At 46.8% G+C, this 17,788-nt stretch overlaps 1 protein-coding gene across 1 annotated transcript in view; it reads left to right on the top strand.

Annotated features, from left to right (window-relative positions):
• The window catches only part of LOC149466237 (uncharacterized), a 102,115-nt gene that overhangs the window by 27,278 nt on the left and 57,049 nt on the right, over nucleotides 1-17,788 (top strand). Inside the window, exons 4-5 of the mRNA XM_089672718.1 lie at nucleotides 610-672; nucleotides 6,389-6,460. Coding sequence (XP_089528844.1) covers nucleotides 610-672; nucleotides 6,389-6,460 — 135 coding nt within the window. The remainder of the gene's footprint in view (nucleotides 1-609; nucleotides 673-6,388; nucleotides 6,461-17,788) is intronic.

Raw genomic sequence — 17,788 nt, 5'->3', positions numbered from 1 at the left:
CACCTAATAAAGTGGCATGAGTGTATATATCACCATCAATTTACACAGCACTTTACATATATACTGTACATCCACATCAGTCCCGGCCCTCAAGGAGCGTACAATCTAAGGTCCCTAACTCACATTCATACATACACATGTGAGGGCCAATTTAGATAGAAGCCAATTAACCTACCGGCATGCCTTTGAAGTGTGGGAGGAAACCCGCACAGGTACAGAGAGAACATGCAAACTTCAGGCAGGTGGTGCCGAGGTTGGGGTTCAAACCAACAATCTAGTGTCACCAGCCAGAAGTGCTAACCACTTAGCCACTGTGCTTCCCTTACTGAAGAGTTAAGCTGCCTGTGGATGATACCATGTCATGCCTCTAAAGACATATGTCAATGCATAAAGTGTCATTTGAAACAGAGCAAAGAGTTACAACTTTTCTGACAATTCAGGGATGTGCTATGATGGGTGCAGGCGTCTTCATTGGCCAGCTTGAAGACACGGTAAGCTTGTCAAATACTTGGTACTACTGGACTGGAACCAGAGAGATCAAACCTTCATTTTTGTTTAAAGGACAAAGAAGCAGATTAAACTCTGGCTTTTACTTTCATGACTAATTAGGTCCTCCTGGAATACAAGGAATTTCCGGACCAGCTGGCGCAAAAGGAGCCAATGGGCCACCAGGTAACTGGGTCCACTAAGGGGAATGCTATATATTTTCATTATTAGTTTGTATCATTTTGAATGAAATTCAATCAAAAGTATGACTTTGTTTTTTCATTTACATTTTATTGATAAAAAGAGGAAACAAAGAGAGGAATAAATGCACCACAGCAGAAAGGGAAATTAGGTTATGCCATATGGGCCATGGGATGCCTAGGTGTATTGGGGCTTCTATTATAGGTAATATGGTAAAGGGGCTATGTCTGCAATATAGGCCACTGGACATTAGTGCCTATGAGGGTTATATTAGGGGCAATATGGTAAATGGGGTCTACAATATTAGTCATTTGGCAACTATATTTAAAGGGGTTCATATTAGGTGGCATTAAAAAATAGGACTATTCTGCTTCCTTTATATAAATTGTACATCAAAAATAAAACTCCTGCACTACATCTCTACAATACATGCACATTTCCCTGTATTTCCTACAAATAAAAAAAAATACCCTTTGATGTACCAGAAATGTAGTCAACTCCTAATGCAGGCCATAGATGGGGAGAAAAACGGCAGATTTTTCTTTTAAAAAACGAAAATTCGGTTGTTCAAGCGGCCGACGTTACCATCAATGGTAAAAAAAAAATCGGCCGATTTTCATCCCTTCTACAGCCGGCAAAAAGTGTCCCTGCAGAGAGCTCCGCTATTTCTGACAGTTCTCTGACAGTTCCTTCACATTTACAGCAGTTGAAACATTGTATCTATTTGTTTCCATTTAGGATACAGATGTTTTTATTCGGGAACAAATAGATACATTGTTGCAACCGCTGTAAATGTCAAAGAACTGTCAGAGAACTGTCAGAAATAGCGGAGCTCTCTGCAGATACACTTTTTGCTGGACTGGAATTCTTCTTATTTTCATCCTACTTCTTCTTCTTCTTCTTCATCCTCATCCTCTTCTTCTTCATCATCATCCTCATCCTCTTCTTCATCCTCATCCTCTTCTTCATCCTCATCCTCATCCTCTTCTTCTTCTTCTTCTTCTTCATCCCCATCCTCTTCTTCTACATCCTCATCCTCTTCTTCTTCTTCATCCTCATCCTCTTCTTCATCCTCATCCTCCTCTTCTTCATCCTCATCCTCTTCTTCTTCTTCTACATCCTCTTCTTCTTCTTCTTCCTCATCCTCTTCTTCTTCTTCCTCATCCTCTTCTTCTTCATCCTCTTCTTCTTCTTCTTCTTCCTCACCCTCATCCTCTTCTTCTTCATCATCCTCATCCTCTTCTTCTTCATCCTCATCCTCTTCTTCTTCTTCATCCTCATCCTCTTCTTCTTCTTCATCCTCATCCTCTTCTTCTTCATCCTCATCCTCTTCTTCTTCTTCTTCTTCTTCTTCATCCTCATCCTCATCCTCTTCTTCTTCTTCCTCATCCTCATCCTCTTCTTCTTCTTCATCCTCCTCTTCTTCTCCTTCTTCATCCTCATCCTCTTCTTCTTCTTCTTCTTCTTCTTCTTCCTCATCCTCTTCTTCATCCTCATCCTCTTCTTCTTCTTCCTCATCCTCTTCTTCTTTCTCTTCTTCTTCATCCTCCTCTTCTTCTTCTCCTTCTTCATCCTCATCCTCTTCTTCTTCTTCTTCTTCTTCTTCATCCTCATCCTCTTCTTCTTCTTCTTCCTCATCCTCTTCTTCTTCTTCTTCCTCATCCTCTTCTTCTTCTTCTTCCTCATCCTCATCTTCTTCTTCTTCCTCATCCTCTTCTTCTTCTTCTTCCTCATCCTCTTCTTCTTCATCCTCGATTTTCGACCCATCTATGGCCTGCATAAGTCCTGTTATGAGGACTGAGTAATGTCAGCAAGTGGCATAGGGTAACTAGAGCCATAGCAGATCATGCCGGCTGCTATGGGGCCCAGGGGTGGATGGAAAATGTTATATTTAAGAAAATATTACTCTGTTGTCAATTTGTAGATTATCATTGAACAAAAGCACATTTTGTGAACCAAAATCCACTTCTTCAGGAATACAAGAGAAGAATGTTGTATAACGGAACTGACCCAGACTGCGCTTAGGTACTGTCAAGGTCCTACCTTTTCCCAGAGGTTATGCTGCTCCATGTGCTGGCATCCATCTGGATTTCTGCAGAGCATGGTGGGAGTCTTTTATGCCTTCAGGCCCCCAGAGGGGTGTGGTTGATCACATATAAGCCTGTTGTTCGCACGTGCCCTTTGCATTCGTGTCTTGTGTGTTAGTGCGACTATAGCTCCGTTTATACTCTCGTGGCTCTCCTGGAATCTGACTCGGCTTTTGACTGACCATTCTCTGCGTTTTTCACTGATCTGACCTTCCGTTGCTGAACCCGGCCTGTGACCTGTTATTCTTGTCTACCGTTCTGTACCGTTTGTCCCGTTGTTATCAACCCGGCCTGCCCGACTACTCTGTCTATCTGGTCCCTACCAGCTACACACCATTGGCGGCGGCCACTACCGCAGCTGGGGTGTCTCGGGGGCCGTGACCTGGTTCCTGGCTGCGTCAAGTCCATCCCCACCACCAGGGGCCCTGGTGAAGGGCAGCCTGGGACTTAGACTCCGTGCCCTGAGGGACTCCGGTCTGTGGGTGGTGGTTGTCATCAGTCAGTGCGTGACCCTGCCCTGACAGGTACTTCCGTTAGAATACTGCTTCCCCGTCCGAACACCAACAACAGACACCACATGCCACCATACAAGATTAGACGATACCAGTCTTGAAGTAAACCAGGAGGTAGAATACTTTATTTGAACACAGATACAAGATATATACACTCAGGGGACAATCCCCCCTCCCTGCATAATGACACGGGGGGGGGGCAATCTACATTTAGTAACAAGAGACACACAGGTATTCAAACTTCACTCCAGCAGAAAGTCCCATCAGGAGGGAGGGCTGCCGGAGACACGCCCCCCCACTAAGCTAATACACATAAAAACATACATCCCATAATAGTTTGTTCCCAAACCAGACAAACAATAGAACAATGGGATGCAGCCACATGACATTAAACAATCAACAACCCCCACCCCAATATTAGGTCAGATCACCCTGTACCCCTAACAGGCACAGGGTGATTTACACATAAGCGGGATAATGGGAGCTGAGACAGGGGTCTCCCCATCTCTCCAAAGTGAGCTGGGTTCCATGGGCCCCCCACCCAAAGTGACTCCCGTCACATGTTATATCTTCATTTGTACAAACAAAATCTTCGAAATCATACGAAAAGTGAACTTTTGTTCACGAAACGCGTCAAGAAGTCTTAATCTGCCAAATAAATAGCTGCAAAAGGTTTTATCCACCCAGTGGAGTATAGCTAATAAATAATGATCATCTACAAATTGACAATAAAGTATTGTTTTGAAATGTAACATTTGGCATCCACCCTGGGCCCAGAAGCAGCCAGCATGTTTTGGCATCTTCCCATACATTGGCATCTCCCCAAAAAGTGCAACCACTTTTTTTATAAAGGTATCAAAATGACCACTAAAGGTATGGAGTATGAACAAGACTTGAGAGTTTTAGATGTGTAAAAGTCAAGTTTTAGTTTAAATTCAGACTTGCAGCTGTGTATTGCTCATTGGACTGTTTACGAGGGGCTATGTACTACATGACTTCATTAAGAGTCTTTTGAAGACTTTGGCTAATGAAGATTTACTACAGCTTTTCTTGACGTCTAGCTTGGGAACCACTATATGAAATGTCTTCAAACTGGTTTGTGCTTCTCACCAAAGACATGAAATAAATATCTGACCAATTTTATCAGCAACTTGTGAATTTTGGAAAAAATGAGGGTGGTGTTGTGTTCATCAAGACTTCCCTGTTCCCACCACATGGTTTAGGTCTCATTAGACTCTCTATTGTCACAGGTAACTAATACCCTCTTCAATACCGGACACTTTCACCGCCTCCCAGTCCAGGCCAACTTTCACATTTCAGAGCTGTCAGACTTTGAATGACAAATACTCATTTATACAACACTGCGCCCAAATGGAATTTTAAGCATTTTTTTCACACAAATAGTGCTTTCTTTTGGTGGTATTTAACCTCTTCCCCGCCGCCCTATAGCAGATATACTGCTACAGGGTGGCAAGGGTGCGCAAAATCACGTATACATAGTTCCAGGTAGGGGGCCCTACCCACGCTGCCGTTCGTGGCCGCGGCTATCAATCACCGGATCCCGCCAGGTAATTACCTGCCGTTGCCCGGTGATTACCGAGCATCTCCGACGGGGAGGAAGACTGTTTTGTTTCCTAACAGTCTTCGTTCCTGTCAGCTGTGCACAGCCATCCAGAGCAGTGTGCTTACAGTGAAGCACACACCCCTGTCCCCTAGTAAACCACTCCCAGCACACAGTTAACCCTTTAATCGCCCCTCATATTAACCCCTTCCTGCCCAGTGCCATTAGTACAGTGTCAGTGCTTTTTTTTAGCACTGATCACTGTATTGGGGTCACTGGGGATGTCAGTGATACCAAGTCAGTTCCCCCCAGTGTCCGCCGCAGTCCCGCTATAAGTAGCTGATCACCACCATTACTAGTAGAAAAAAAGAAAAAAAAATCCCAGTATCTATACCGCCATGTGTAAACACTATAGTTTTCATGTAAACCAATTAATTTACATGTATTGGGATTTTTTTTAGCAAAGATATGGAGCAGAATACATTTTGGCAGAAATTTATCAGGAAATTTGATTTTTTTAATTTTTTTACTGGACATGTTTAATAGCAAAAAGTCAATAATATTGTTTATTTATCAAAATTGTCTGTTTTTTTTTATAGTACAAAAAATTAAAAACGCATAGGCAATCAAATACCACCAAAAGAAATTTCAGTTCATCAGAAAAAAAATTTAAATTTCATTTGGGTGCAGCCTTGCATGACCGTGCAATTGTCAGTTAAAGTAACGCAGCGCCGTAACGCAAAATGTGGCCTGGTCAGGAAGAGGGGTAAATTCTCAGGAGGGCAAGGGGTTAATCACCACAAAGTTTTTCAGGGGTTTTTTTTTTTGCTATATAAATGAAAAGATACTGAACATTTTGAAGCAAAACATGTTTTTCTTATACAAGTTAGCAAATAAATAATCTTTCCTCATAAATGTAGGCCAAAATGCATTCTGTTAAATTTTTTGGGTAAAACTAACCTACATTATTGGATATTACTCTGTATGAAAGTTATAGAGTCTACAATTCATGTTATATATTTGAAAATTGAGTTCTGATGTAATCACAGCCTACCTAATTTTTTGGGGCCCTATGCCAGGACAGTACAAATATCCCCAGAATGACCCCTTTTTGGAATGTAAACAGTCCGAGGTATTTAGCAAGAGGCATGGTGAGTTTTTGTAAGTTGTATTTCTTGTCACACTTTTTTGTTTTTTTTGGAACATTAAGACATTAAATAAAATTTGGGTTTTTTTTACAATTTTTTTTTACATGCTGCCACCAAACCAGTACAGCGTCAATTTTTTTTTTCCATTTTTTTTAGCTTTTTTAGAATTTTTTTTCACAATGTTTTTTACATACTGTGACCAGAGCAGTACAGTGTTACCTTTGTGAAGAACCATGCGAGCGGGAGGACATCATATGACATCCACTTTGGATAATGGTGCTCCCACCCGGCCGTATTATTATAATAGGCAGGGCGGGAGGTTGTTAATATATATTATTATACATGGTATCCTAATATTAATTGTTTCAGTAACTGTATCACAAGGCTGTTTAGGAACCCATGGGACCTCAGGGACCACTGGACCAGCAGGCCCAAAAGGAGAAAGAGGAAACAGTGGGCCATCAGGTAAAAAAGGAACATATACCATAGTTTTTGTACATTTAATAGTTGAGGCTCCATTATGTTTTCTGGACTGTATTTTAAAAAAAAAAAATTTTAAAAGTGTATTCCCTGCACCAATGCCCCTCTTACCTGACAACGTCTGTCCATAGTGCTGGTACCTAATAGTGTACTTGCTGACAGCTCTCCTGCTACCTGTCCTTGATTTAGACATACACTATATTGCCAAAACTATTGTGACTTCCCTCCAAACCATTGGATTCAAGTGTTCCAATCCCCCCATGGCCACAGGTGTATACAATCAAGCCCCTAGGCATGCAGACTGCTTCTACAAACATTGTTGAAAGAATGGGTCACTCAGTGACTCCAAGCGTGGTACCGCGATAGGTTGTCACCTGTGCAATAAGTCCATCCGTGACATTTCCTGGCCACTAAATATTCCACGCTCAACTGTTAGTGGGATTATAACAAAGTGGAAGCAACTGGGAACAACAGCAACTCAGCCACCAAGTGGTAGGCCACGTCACATGACAGAGCGGGGTCAGCGCATGCTGAAGCGCACAGTGTGCAGAAGTCACCAACTGTCTGCAGAGTCAATAGCTAAAGACCTCCAAACTTGGTGTGGCCTTCAGATTAGCACAACAGTGCGTAGAGAGCTTCATGGAATGGGTTTTCATGGCCGAGCAGCTGCATCCAAGCCTTACATAACCAAGTGCAATGCAAAGTGTCGGATGCCGTGATGTAAAGCATGCCGCCACTGGACTCTAGAGCAGTGAAGACGTGTTCTCTGGAGTGACCAAGCATGCTTCTCTGTCTAGCAATCTGATGGACGTGTCTGGGTTTGGTGGTTGCCAGGAGAACAATACTTGCCTGACTGCATTGTGTCAAGTGTAAAGTTTTGTGGAGAGGGATTATGGTGTGGGGTTGTTTTTCAGGGGTTGGGCTTGGGACCTTAGTTCCAGTGAAGGGAACTCTTAAGGCGACATTTTGGACAATTTTATGTTCCCAACTTTGTGGGAACAGTTTGGGGATGGCCCCTTCCTGTTCCAACATGACTGCACACCAGTGCACAAAGCAAGGTCCATAAAGACATGGAGTTTCGGGTGGAGGAACTTGACTGGCCTACACAGAGTCCTGACCTCAACCCCATAGAACACCTTTGGGATGAATTAGAGCAGAGACTGCGAGTCAGGCCTTGTCGTCCGACATCAGTGCCTGACCTCACAAATGTGCTTCTGGAAGAATGGTCCAACCTTCCCATAGACACCCTCCTAAACCTTGTAGACGGCCTTCCCAGAAGAGTTGGATCTATTATAGCTGCAAAGGGTGGGCCAACTCAGTATTGAACCCTATGGAATAAGACTGGGATGCCATTAAAGTTGCTTAACATAACAAAATATATCTGATGAGAGGTCTACTTTAACCCTTTAAATGTAGTCCATGAGTGCCTGGATTGTGATTGTTAGCCTCAGAACACTCCCCTTAGTTGGTACAGACAGGTTTAAACAGAAGTGAGAGCAAAACACCATTAAATAACATGATAGGAAGGTGCCCTGAACCTGCCAGTGAAGTGGTTCATCTGTACAATGTACACAACCTGCTACAGCGGGGGTCGGCAAGCCGTCGATCGCGATAATTCTGTTGACCGTGGGCAGCCGATGAGTGGATCAGGAACACAGCCCTGCTTACAGTCCTTTCCCCAGCCTGCGCCGCTCCCCTCTTCACTGCTGAGTCACAGTACTAGATAGAGGGTGAGGGTGGGAGCTGCCGGAGTTAACTTCTCACATTAACCAGTGGGTGACTGGTTGCCAGGCGGTCCTAGCAACCAATTACCAGCTTGTTAATGTAAAAGATTAAACTCCGTCAGCTCCCACCCTCTATCCCATACTGGCAGACTGCCTGCTCTCTGCTCTGCTATACACCAGTGTAGGGTAGGAGAGTGTACACGCTGGTGTGAAGGGGACAGAGGACACTACTGTGGGGGGAGTGGTGAAGGAGATAAAGGACACTGCATTGGGAGTGTGTAGGGGACAGAGGACATCACATGGGGGGGCAGAGGACACTACAGTGGGGGGGGGGTGTAGGGGACAGAGGACATCACATTGGAGGGGGGCAGAGAACACAACAGTGGGGGGAGGGTATGAAGGGGACAGAGGACACCACAGTGGGGGAGGGGTGAAGGAGACAAAGGACACTGCATTGGGGGTGTGTAGGGGACAGAGGACATCACATGAGGGGGCAGAGGACACTACAGTGGGGGGGGGGGGTGTAGGGGACAGCTGACATCACACTGGGGGGGCAGAGGACACAACAGTGGGGGGGAGGGTATGAAGGGGACAGAGGACACTACAGTGGGGGAGGGGTGAAGGAGACAAAGGACACTGCATTGGGTGTGTGTAGGGGACAGAGGACATCACATGGGGGGGCAGAGGACACTACAGTGAGGGGTGTGTGTAGGGGTCAGAGGACATCACATGGGGGGGGCAGAGGACACTACGGTGGGGGGGAGGGTATGAAGGGGACAGAGGACACTACAGTGGGGGGAGAGGTGAAGGAGACAAAGGACACTGCATTGGGGGTGTGTAGGGGACAGAGGACATCAGATGGGGGGGCAGAGGACACTACAGTGGGGGTAGAGGTGTCTGTAGGGGACAGAGGACATCACACTTGATGGGGGACAGAGCACACTACAGTGGGGGAGGGGTGAAGGAGACAAAGGACACTGCATTGGGGGTGTGTAGGGGACAGAGGACATCACATGGGGGGGCAGAGGACACTACAGTGGGGGTGTGTGTAGGGGACAGAGGACATCACATTGGAGGGGGGAAGAGGACACAACAGTTGGGGGAGGGTATGAAGGGGACAGAGGACACTACAGTGGGGGAGGGGTGAAGGAGACAAAGGACACTGCATTGGGGGTGTGTAGGGGACAGAGGACATCACATGGGGGGCAGAGGACACTACAGTGAGGGGAGGGGTGTGTGTAGGGGACACAGGACATCACATTGGGGGGGGGCAGAGGACACTACGGTGGGGGGGAGGGTATGAAGGGGACAGAGGACACTACAGAGGGGGGAGGGGTGACGGAGACAAAGGACACTGCATTGGGGGTATGTAGGGGACAGAGGACATCACATGCGGGGGGGCAGAGGACACTACAGTGGGGGGGTATGAAAAGGGACAGAGGACACTACAGTGGGGGAAGGGGTGAAGGAGACAAAGGACACTGCATTGGGGGGGTGTAGGGGACAGAGGACATCACATGGGGGGGCAGAGGACACTACAGTGGGGGGAGAGGTGTGTGTGGGGGACAGACGACATCACACTGGGGGGGGGGGCAGAGGACACTACAGTGGGGGGAGGGTATGAAGGGGACAGAGGACATTGATTTTGAGGGGCAGAGGACTCTCTGGTGGGGTGTGTAAAGGGAACAGCGGAAACTGCTATGGGGGGACAGAGGACACTACAGTGAGGAGGTGTGAAGGGGACAGGGGACACTGCTATGGGGGCACAGGGGACACTACAGTGGGGGGATTATGTGAAGGGGACAGAGAACATTGCTATGGGGGGGCAGAGGACACTACAGTGGGGGAGGGAGTGATGTGAAGGGGACAGAAAAACTGCTTTGGTGGAGACAGAGGACACTGCTATAGGGGAAGGGGCAGAGGACCTTACTCCTGGGATAGAAGGGGGGCAGAGGACACTGCTATGGGGAGCAGTGGGCACTATTTTTTGGGGGGGGGGTGATGTGCAGAACACTGCTCTGGGGAGGCAGGGGACACTACTGTGGGAGAGGGGGAACTACTGTGGGGCAGGCAGAGGACACTACTGTCAGGGAGATGATGTGAAGGGGAGCAAAAGACTCTAATTGGGGTGGGAAGGTACAGGACACTATGCTGTGTTTTTATTGGGGGCTTGATAGTTATTTTTTTTAAGGGTGCCCTCCCCCATTCCCCTTGGGGATCTTTGATTTTCTCCATGTTGTCCAGGTAGATCTCAACCTCTGAAAGGTTGCCTACCCCTGCAACATAACATTTGCAAAAAAAAAATGTTTCAATTGCCACCAAAATGACAGCTCCCAGCCATTATATTCAGTTTCTAAAAAAATGTCCTGGGAAATCCATTTATCTCAGTGATTCCATTCATTCCATTCATTCATTGATCTGGTACCTCCATCCCTAATATTATAATCCAACAAAAACATTGTAAGTGCCCATTGGAATTTTTTAGATGTACATTACCAAAAACAAACAAAATTAAACGTTTATTATAAATATCAACACAACAAAAATTATTCTATATTAAAAGCAACGTGTTTCTTGAATACCCAATCAGTTTTGACATGATGTTCAAAAACAAAATTTCAAAAATCAGAATTGAAGACACTAATAGCACATTCATCCCTTTGAGGGATATCATTGGCACCTTGTGGACCTGTCTGTGAAAACATATTGAAAATTTGAAGATGAATTGTTCCTAACAAATCAGCTTGTTTCTTTTAATTGTGAAGGTTTGTATTGTGTTGTTATTTATATTAAATGATTTTTGTGAATTTTGTTTGTTTGATGTACTGCTAATAAATCCCATGGGCACTTACAATGTTTTTGTTGGATTATCCCAGATAAGGCCTTTCAGTTCAAGTATGAATTTTAACGGGAACCCCCACAAAAAAAACATTTGTTTGAGGTTCCCCCAAATTCCTCAAAGGGCTTGGTATGGATTTCAGGGGAAAACCCCACGTATACATAAAAAAAAAGACATGGGGTCCCCTCCAAAAAAGTATACTAGACCCTTATCTGAGCATGCAGCATAGCTGGCCAGGAAAGAGAGGGACGAGCATACATCCTACCTCCTGAACCAAACCAGGTCACATGCCCTCAACATGGGGGAAGACCTTGCCAGGGTTGGAAACACACATTCAGCTTGTTGTGAGTGTAGACCAGCCATTCTCAACCAAGGTTCCATGAAACCCTTGGGTTCCTCCAGAGGTTGTTAGGGGCTCCTTGAGCAGTTTCTGCCTCTCAAAAAAGTAGCCATTGACCAATGATCATTTTAGCTATCTGTAAGGGAGAATTCTTCCCAGTGGACCTCAAATGTAAGGAGCATTCTTCCCAGTGACCATCACGATGATGAACTGTGAGCTTTAGCTAAAGTTCTTATTAGCAGGAGTGGAAAGTTGTTTCAAGGGTTCCTCCATGGTTGAGAAAGGCTGCTGTAGACGGTGCATGCTGAGAGTTTGTACTAAAGCTGCATATAACACCTCAGAATGCATTACCATGCAAAAATCTTTTCCTCCACCACCCCAAAAACCCCCAAGATGCACAGTAGTTTGCTACCTAATGAGTTCACATCTGTTTTATAAGACCAGTTCCTACAAGCGCTACACTAACCTGTCCCAATGCAATTTATTGCCCTATCACAGCTAAGTGCCTTGTCAATATGGCTGGGGACCCTAGATTTTAAAATGAGGGGGCAGGTACACAATAAAGACCCCTTTTTTGGCCATTATGAGCCACCTGACCTAAAGGCCAGATAGTGTATTATTGGTAGTTGGTTGCTATGGTACTGAAAGTTCATATTAGTTCAATATGTCTGCAAACTGTGAATGGGTTGGGTTTGCTGTGAAGCAATGCTCGACCCGAACCCAAAGCTCATCCATAATAGTAACTTGTGTAACAAGACGGGTAATCAGCCAAGACTCTACAGCAGGGGTCTGCAAACTTTCTAACTGAAGGGCCGAATTACTGTCCTTTAGACTATAGGGAGCCGCACTCATTGATGGCGTAAAACACGCATATCCTTAACCCCTTGACGCCAATGTAACACAAATATGCGGCCTCACAGAACTGGGCTTTTTTCCATCAGGCCGCATATTTGAGTACCTGTCTATGTGCTGGGAGCGTGCCGCACGGCGCGCTCCCAGCACAAAGACCGCAGTGTCACTGAGAGTACCGGGTCCCGTTCTAATGATCGGGACCCAGGACTACCGATTCCGGGTCACATGAACGCTGTGATAGCCTCTGATTGGCTATCACAGTGATCAGTCACTGTACAGCCTGGCCCCTTGTTTTTTTTTTTCTCTCTATGAATGGAAGAGAGAGATACATTGTATCTCTCTAACTCCTGGCATTGACGGGGAAAAAAAAAAAGAAATAGATAAATAAATAAATATTAAAAAATAAAAGAAAAAATAAAGAAAAAATACCTAGATCAAGGTTTGATCTAGTTCAGTGCCAGGGTAAGTGTTTGGGACAAGGTCAGGGTCAAAGGTCAAGGTCAAAAGGTCAGGGTCAAAGGTCAGGATTAAAAAAATTGATGTCAGTGTGTTTTAGGTAAAAAAAAGACAAAAACAAAATGCGCACTATTGTTTCTGGGCTGTACTACGGGTACAAACAACAAATAACATACACATATATGGTATCACTGTGATCGTCAAGAGCTGGAGAATTTATTTTGGGTTGTTCTTTGATGGTAGGTTATGGTAGTAACAAGAAACACACAGCTAAATTTTAAAAAATGCGTTTTTTACTATTTTGGGCCAGTTTTCCTTTGATAATAAAAAAAAAAAAAATCAGGAGATATCCATTACCATTTACCACCAAATGAAAGCCCAATTTGTCCTGAAAAAAGCAAGGTATAATCCACCTGGAAGAACAAAGTAGTTGTGATGATATGGACGGTTTTACTAACATGTTAACGTTGCAAAATTGTGCTTAGACATTAAGATTTGTTTTACCCTTAGGGGGGAAGGGGTTAAGGCTTTCCACCACTGCACAGCTTCCTTTAGAAGGGCAATATATCTGATAAGAGGTCCACTTTAACTCTTTCAATGTATTCCATGACTAGGTCCACCTGGACCACCAGGGAGCACTGGACAAACTGGACCAAGAGGAGGTCAGGGACCAGCAGGACCAAAGGGAGAAAGAGGAGACAAAGGAGCTCCAGGTAAGCCCTGAACTGTAGAAGAGCCATCACTTGCCCGCCAATTCCGGGAATACCACCATTCTATGACGCAAGAGCCTACATTTACCAGTTTAAATACAGGAGAAACATGAACATCAGTAACAGGAAACTATACTGGCTTTTTGACAGTTTAATTAAATTTTTTTTTTCTTTATGATTTTTTAAAACTGATATTTTAGAACTGTTTTTATTTTTTTTATTATGTACATAATTTTTTTTGTTTTACAATTAAACAAGGTAATGCCGGACCAACTGGAGCGAAAGGAGAAAAAGGAGCTAACGAAACACCAGGTAATTGGGAACTTTGTCCACTAAAGTGAACGCTGTGTGCTTACTTGAATCATTTCTATGGCATTCTGAAATTAAATCCAAAAAAGATGGCTTTTTTTTCTCATTGATATTTTACCGATAATTAGAAGAATCACAGAAAGGAATAAATTCACCAGAGCCGAATGTGAACTGTATAATTAGGTCTTCGATATAGTCCATTGGGTCACATCAAACATCCATTCCTTCTTTATTTGGGAGATGATAATGAACCCCTCCTGTCCAAGTGTAAAAAAGAATGTGACTGTGAGGCCGCAAGGGCCCCCTGGAACATGGCACGAGGACGCCATTGTGACCTCTGATGCTACACCAGTGGTCGGGGGGGGGGGGTGAATAAAAACACATCTAATTGTCTTGAATCACAATGTAAACAAGCCCTTACTGTCCTGAGCCCCTTATGAGGTTGCTTTCACAATGACGTGCTGCGGTTTACCCGCACCATGGCTACAGCACAGTGCACCTGTGGCTTTCCTGCAGGTTAGCTGTGCTTTGCCATTGACTTCTATTATATCTTATGGATGTTGCACATTTCTGAAAACACACCAAAACTCCTGTATTCAGTTTGAGGGCCACATCAGAGGGCTCTGAGGGCCACATGTGGGTTGAGCACCCCTGGTATAGGCCACTGGGTCCCTAGGTATACATGGGCTCATACTTGGGGTAATATGGTAAATAGGGGCTATTCTCAGATCTGCAATATTTGCCGTTTGGCATCTATATTTAAGGGAGCTAATTTTAGGGACCGAGTGGTTTTGTCAGGGCTCCGGGGTGTGACCAGAGGTATGTGACTGACGCAGGGAAACGCAGGCTTCAGATATGTTATAAATATAATTTATTAACACTAACAATACAAACAAACGCAGTGCAATACTAAAACATAACACAGTGCAAACAAACCAAACCAACCACCCACAGATAACAGTACATACAATGCAAGCGTCGTCAGGCAGGCCGGGATTATCAACAGGAGGTCAGAACGTATGGGGTTAAGCAGGCGAATGGTCAGACAAAGCCAGGGATCAGGAGCAGGAGAATGGTCAGACAAAGCCAGGGATCAGGAGCAGGAGAATGGTCAGACAAAGCCAGGGATCTGGAGCAGGAGAATGGTCAGACAAAGCCAGGGATCAGGAGCAGGAGAATGGTCAGACAAAGCCAGGGATCTGGAGCAGGAGAATGGTCAGACAAAGCCAGGGATCAGGAGCAGGAGAATGGTCAGACAAGCCAGGGATCAGGAGCAGGAGAATGGTCAGACAAAGCCAGGGATCAGGAGCAGGAGAATGGTCAGACAAAGCCAGGGATCAGAGCAGGGTCAGCAACGAATCAGACAGGAATAGGAACAGGGAGCAGGAACAGGATACAGGGCCCAGGAGAAACACACACCAAGGCAGAGTCTGCAGGTCTGTCCATCCCTTAAATACACCAGTATAATCAGTTCCAGGTGTTTGACTGGCTGCAAGGTTGAGTCTCTGATTGCTGGGAGCACCCACTGGCCAGCCCTGGTACTGCAGCTCATAAGGCAGGTGAGTCCCACCATTGCTGGCCAGTCCGTTCCTGACAGTACCCCCCCCCCTCAAGGAGCGGCCTCAGGACGCTCCAAACAGTCCTAGCTGGGCAAAATGTTCCACCGCCCGGGTCTGGTAACTGGCCGGATATCAAAGACTGGCACACCGGGCAGGACTCCGGGCAGTGGCACACCGGGCAGGGGCACACCGGGCAGGGGCACATCGGGCAGAGGCACACCGGGCAGAGGCACACCGGGCAGAGGCACACCGGGCTGGACTCCGGGCAGAGGCACACCGGGCTGGACTCCGGGCAGAGGCACACCGGGCTGGACTCCGGGCAGAGGCACACCGGGCTGGACTCCGGGCAGAGGCACACCGGGCTGGACTCCGGGCAGAGGCACACCGGGCTGGACTCCGGGCAGAGGCACATCGGGCTGGACTCCGGGCAGAGGCACATCGGGCTGGACTCCGGGCAGAGGCACATCGGGCTGGACTCCGGGCAGAGGCACATCGGGCTGGACTCCGGGCAGAGGCACATCGGGCTGGACTCCGGGCAGAGGCACATCGGGCTGGACTCCGGGCAGAGGCACATCGGATTACCAGGCGGAGCAGCAGGCAGCGGGCCACCAGGCGGGGCGACAGGCACCGGGCCCCCAGGCGGGGCGACAGGCATCGGGCCCCCAGGCGGGGCGACAGGCATCGGGCCCCCAGGCGGGGCGACAGGCATCGGGCCCCCAGGCGGGGCGACAGGCATCGGGCCCCCAGGCGGGGCGACAGGCATCGGGCCCCCAGGCGGGGCGACAGGCATCGGGCCCCCAGGCGGAGCGGCGGGCACCGAGTCACCAGGCACAACAGTGGGCTCCGAGTCAACTGGTATGACCGCTGGCACTGGGTCAGACATTGGATCTTCTGGCTGGACAGCGGGCATCAGACTGAAGAGAGGCATCAGGCTGAAGAGAGGCATCAGGCTGGGTACAGGCATCAGGCTGGGTACAGGCATCAGGCTGGGTACAGGCATCAGGCTGGGTACAGGCATCAGGCTGAAGTGCGGGTGCCGAGGCACCAGGCTGAACCACGGAAGGCAGGTTCTCAGACGGCAGGCTAACCGGTTTGGATACTGGCAGGATGGTATTGGTTGGAAAGAATTTTCGCTTTTTTCTGGTTTTAACTACTGGAGCACTGCAAGTAAACGCAGGTCTGCAAACGAATGGAGCAGCTGGAGACAGAGAAGAGATGGAGGATGGAACAGAGGAGGGAGCAGTTGCTACAGAGGGCTTTTTTACAGGGTTAAAGGCAGGATAGGTGCAGCGAGTGGGAACAGGGTACTGACATGCGGTAGATAGCAGGGCAGGAGGAGCTGTTGGGAATGCAGGAATAGAGCTTTGAGGAAATAGATTAGAAGCAGGACTGGGTTTTTGTAAGCTGACTGAGGCTGGGTGCAACAAGTCTGTCCATGTCTGCAGTATGGGTTGAACAAAGCTGAGCTTACACAAAGCCTGTCTGACTAAAGACTGCACTGCGTTTATACAATCTCTTAGTATCTGTGGTGAACATGCAGCATAATGCTCCAAGAAGCAATCCACATCATCCTCTAATAACCACACCAGGGACTCTACCTGGTCGGCACTAAATGGCGGCAAAAATTCATCCCTGCATTCGGGGGTACCAGATGAAACCAACTCCACACAAATCTGAATCAATGGCTGCACCTCAGAGAATTCTGTGCCCTGATCTACTAGAACATGAGCGAGCCGTATACATTCTAGCAGTTCATCCCGGGGATACTCCTTCAGAGTTTGATAAGTATACTCCCTGTCATCAAACACTAGCAGATATAAATACACAACCTCATCAAGATCCATCCTTCCCATCAACAAACCAAGATGGCTTCCCTGTGCAGCCACTTCTGGTCAGGATTGGCCTTGGTGTAATGTCAGGGCTCCGGGGTATGACCAGAGGTGTGTGACTGACGCAGGGAAACGCAGGCTTCAGATATGTTATAAATATAATTTATTAACACTAACAATACAAACATAAACGCAGTGCAATACTAAAACATAACACAGTGCAAACAAACCAAACCAACCACCCACAGATAACAGTACATACAATGCAAGCGTCGTCAGGCAGGCCGGGATTATCAACAGGAGGTCAGAACGTATGGGGTTAAGCAGGAGAATGGTCAGACAAAGCCAGGGATCAGGAGCAGGAGAATGGTCAGACAAAGCCAGGGATCAGGAGCAGGAGAATGGTCAGACAAAGCCAGGGATCAGAGCAGGAGAATGGTCAGACAAAGCCAGGGATCAGGAGCAGGAGAATGGTCAGACAAAGCCAGGGATCAGGAGCAGGAGAATGGTCAGACAAAGCCAGGGATCAGAGCAGGGTCAGCAACGAATCAGACAGGAACATGAACAGGGAGCAGGGAGCAGGGAGCAGGATACAGGGCCCAGGAGAAACACACACCAAGGCAGAGTCTGCAGGTCTGGCCATCCCTTAAATACACCAGTATAATCAGTTCCAGGTGTTTGACTGGCTGCAAGGT

Source organism: Staurois parvus, unplaced genomic scaffold (assembly GCF_062004578.1).
Source record: "Staurois parvus isolate SC_StPar_1 unplaced genomic scaffold, SC_StPar_1.0 ptg000132l, whole genome shotgun sequence".
In the NCBI taxonomy this organism is placed as follows: Eukaryota; Metazoa; Chordata; class Amphibia; order Anura; family Ranidae; genus Staurois; species Staurois parvus.
The sequence above is the reverse complement of the archived record's forward strand: the minus strand, read 5'-3'. Positions and strand labels throughout refer to the sequence as shown.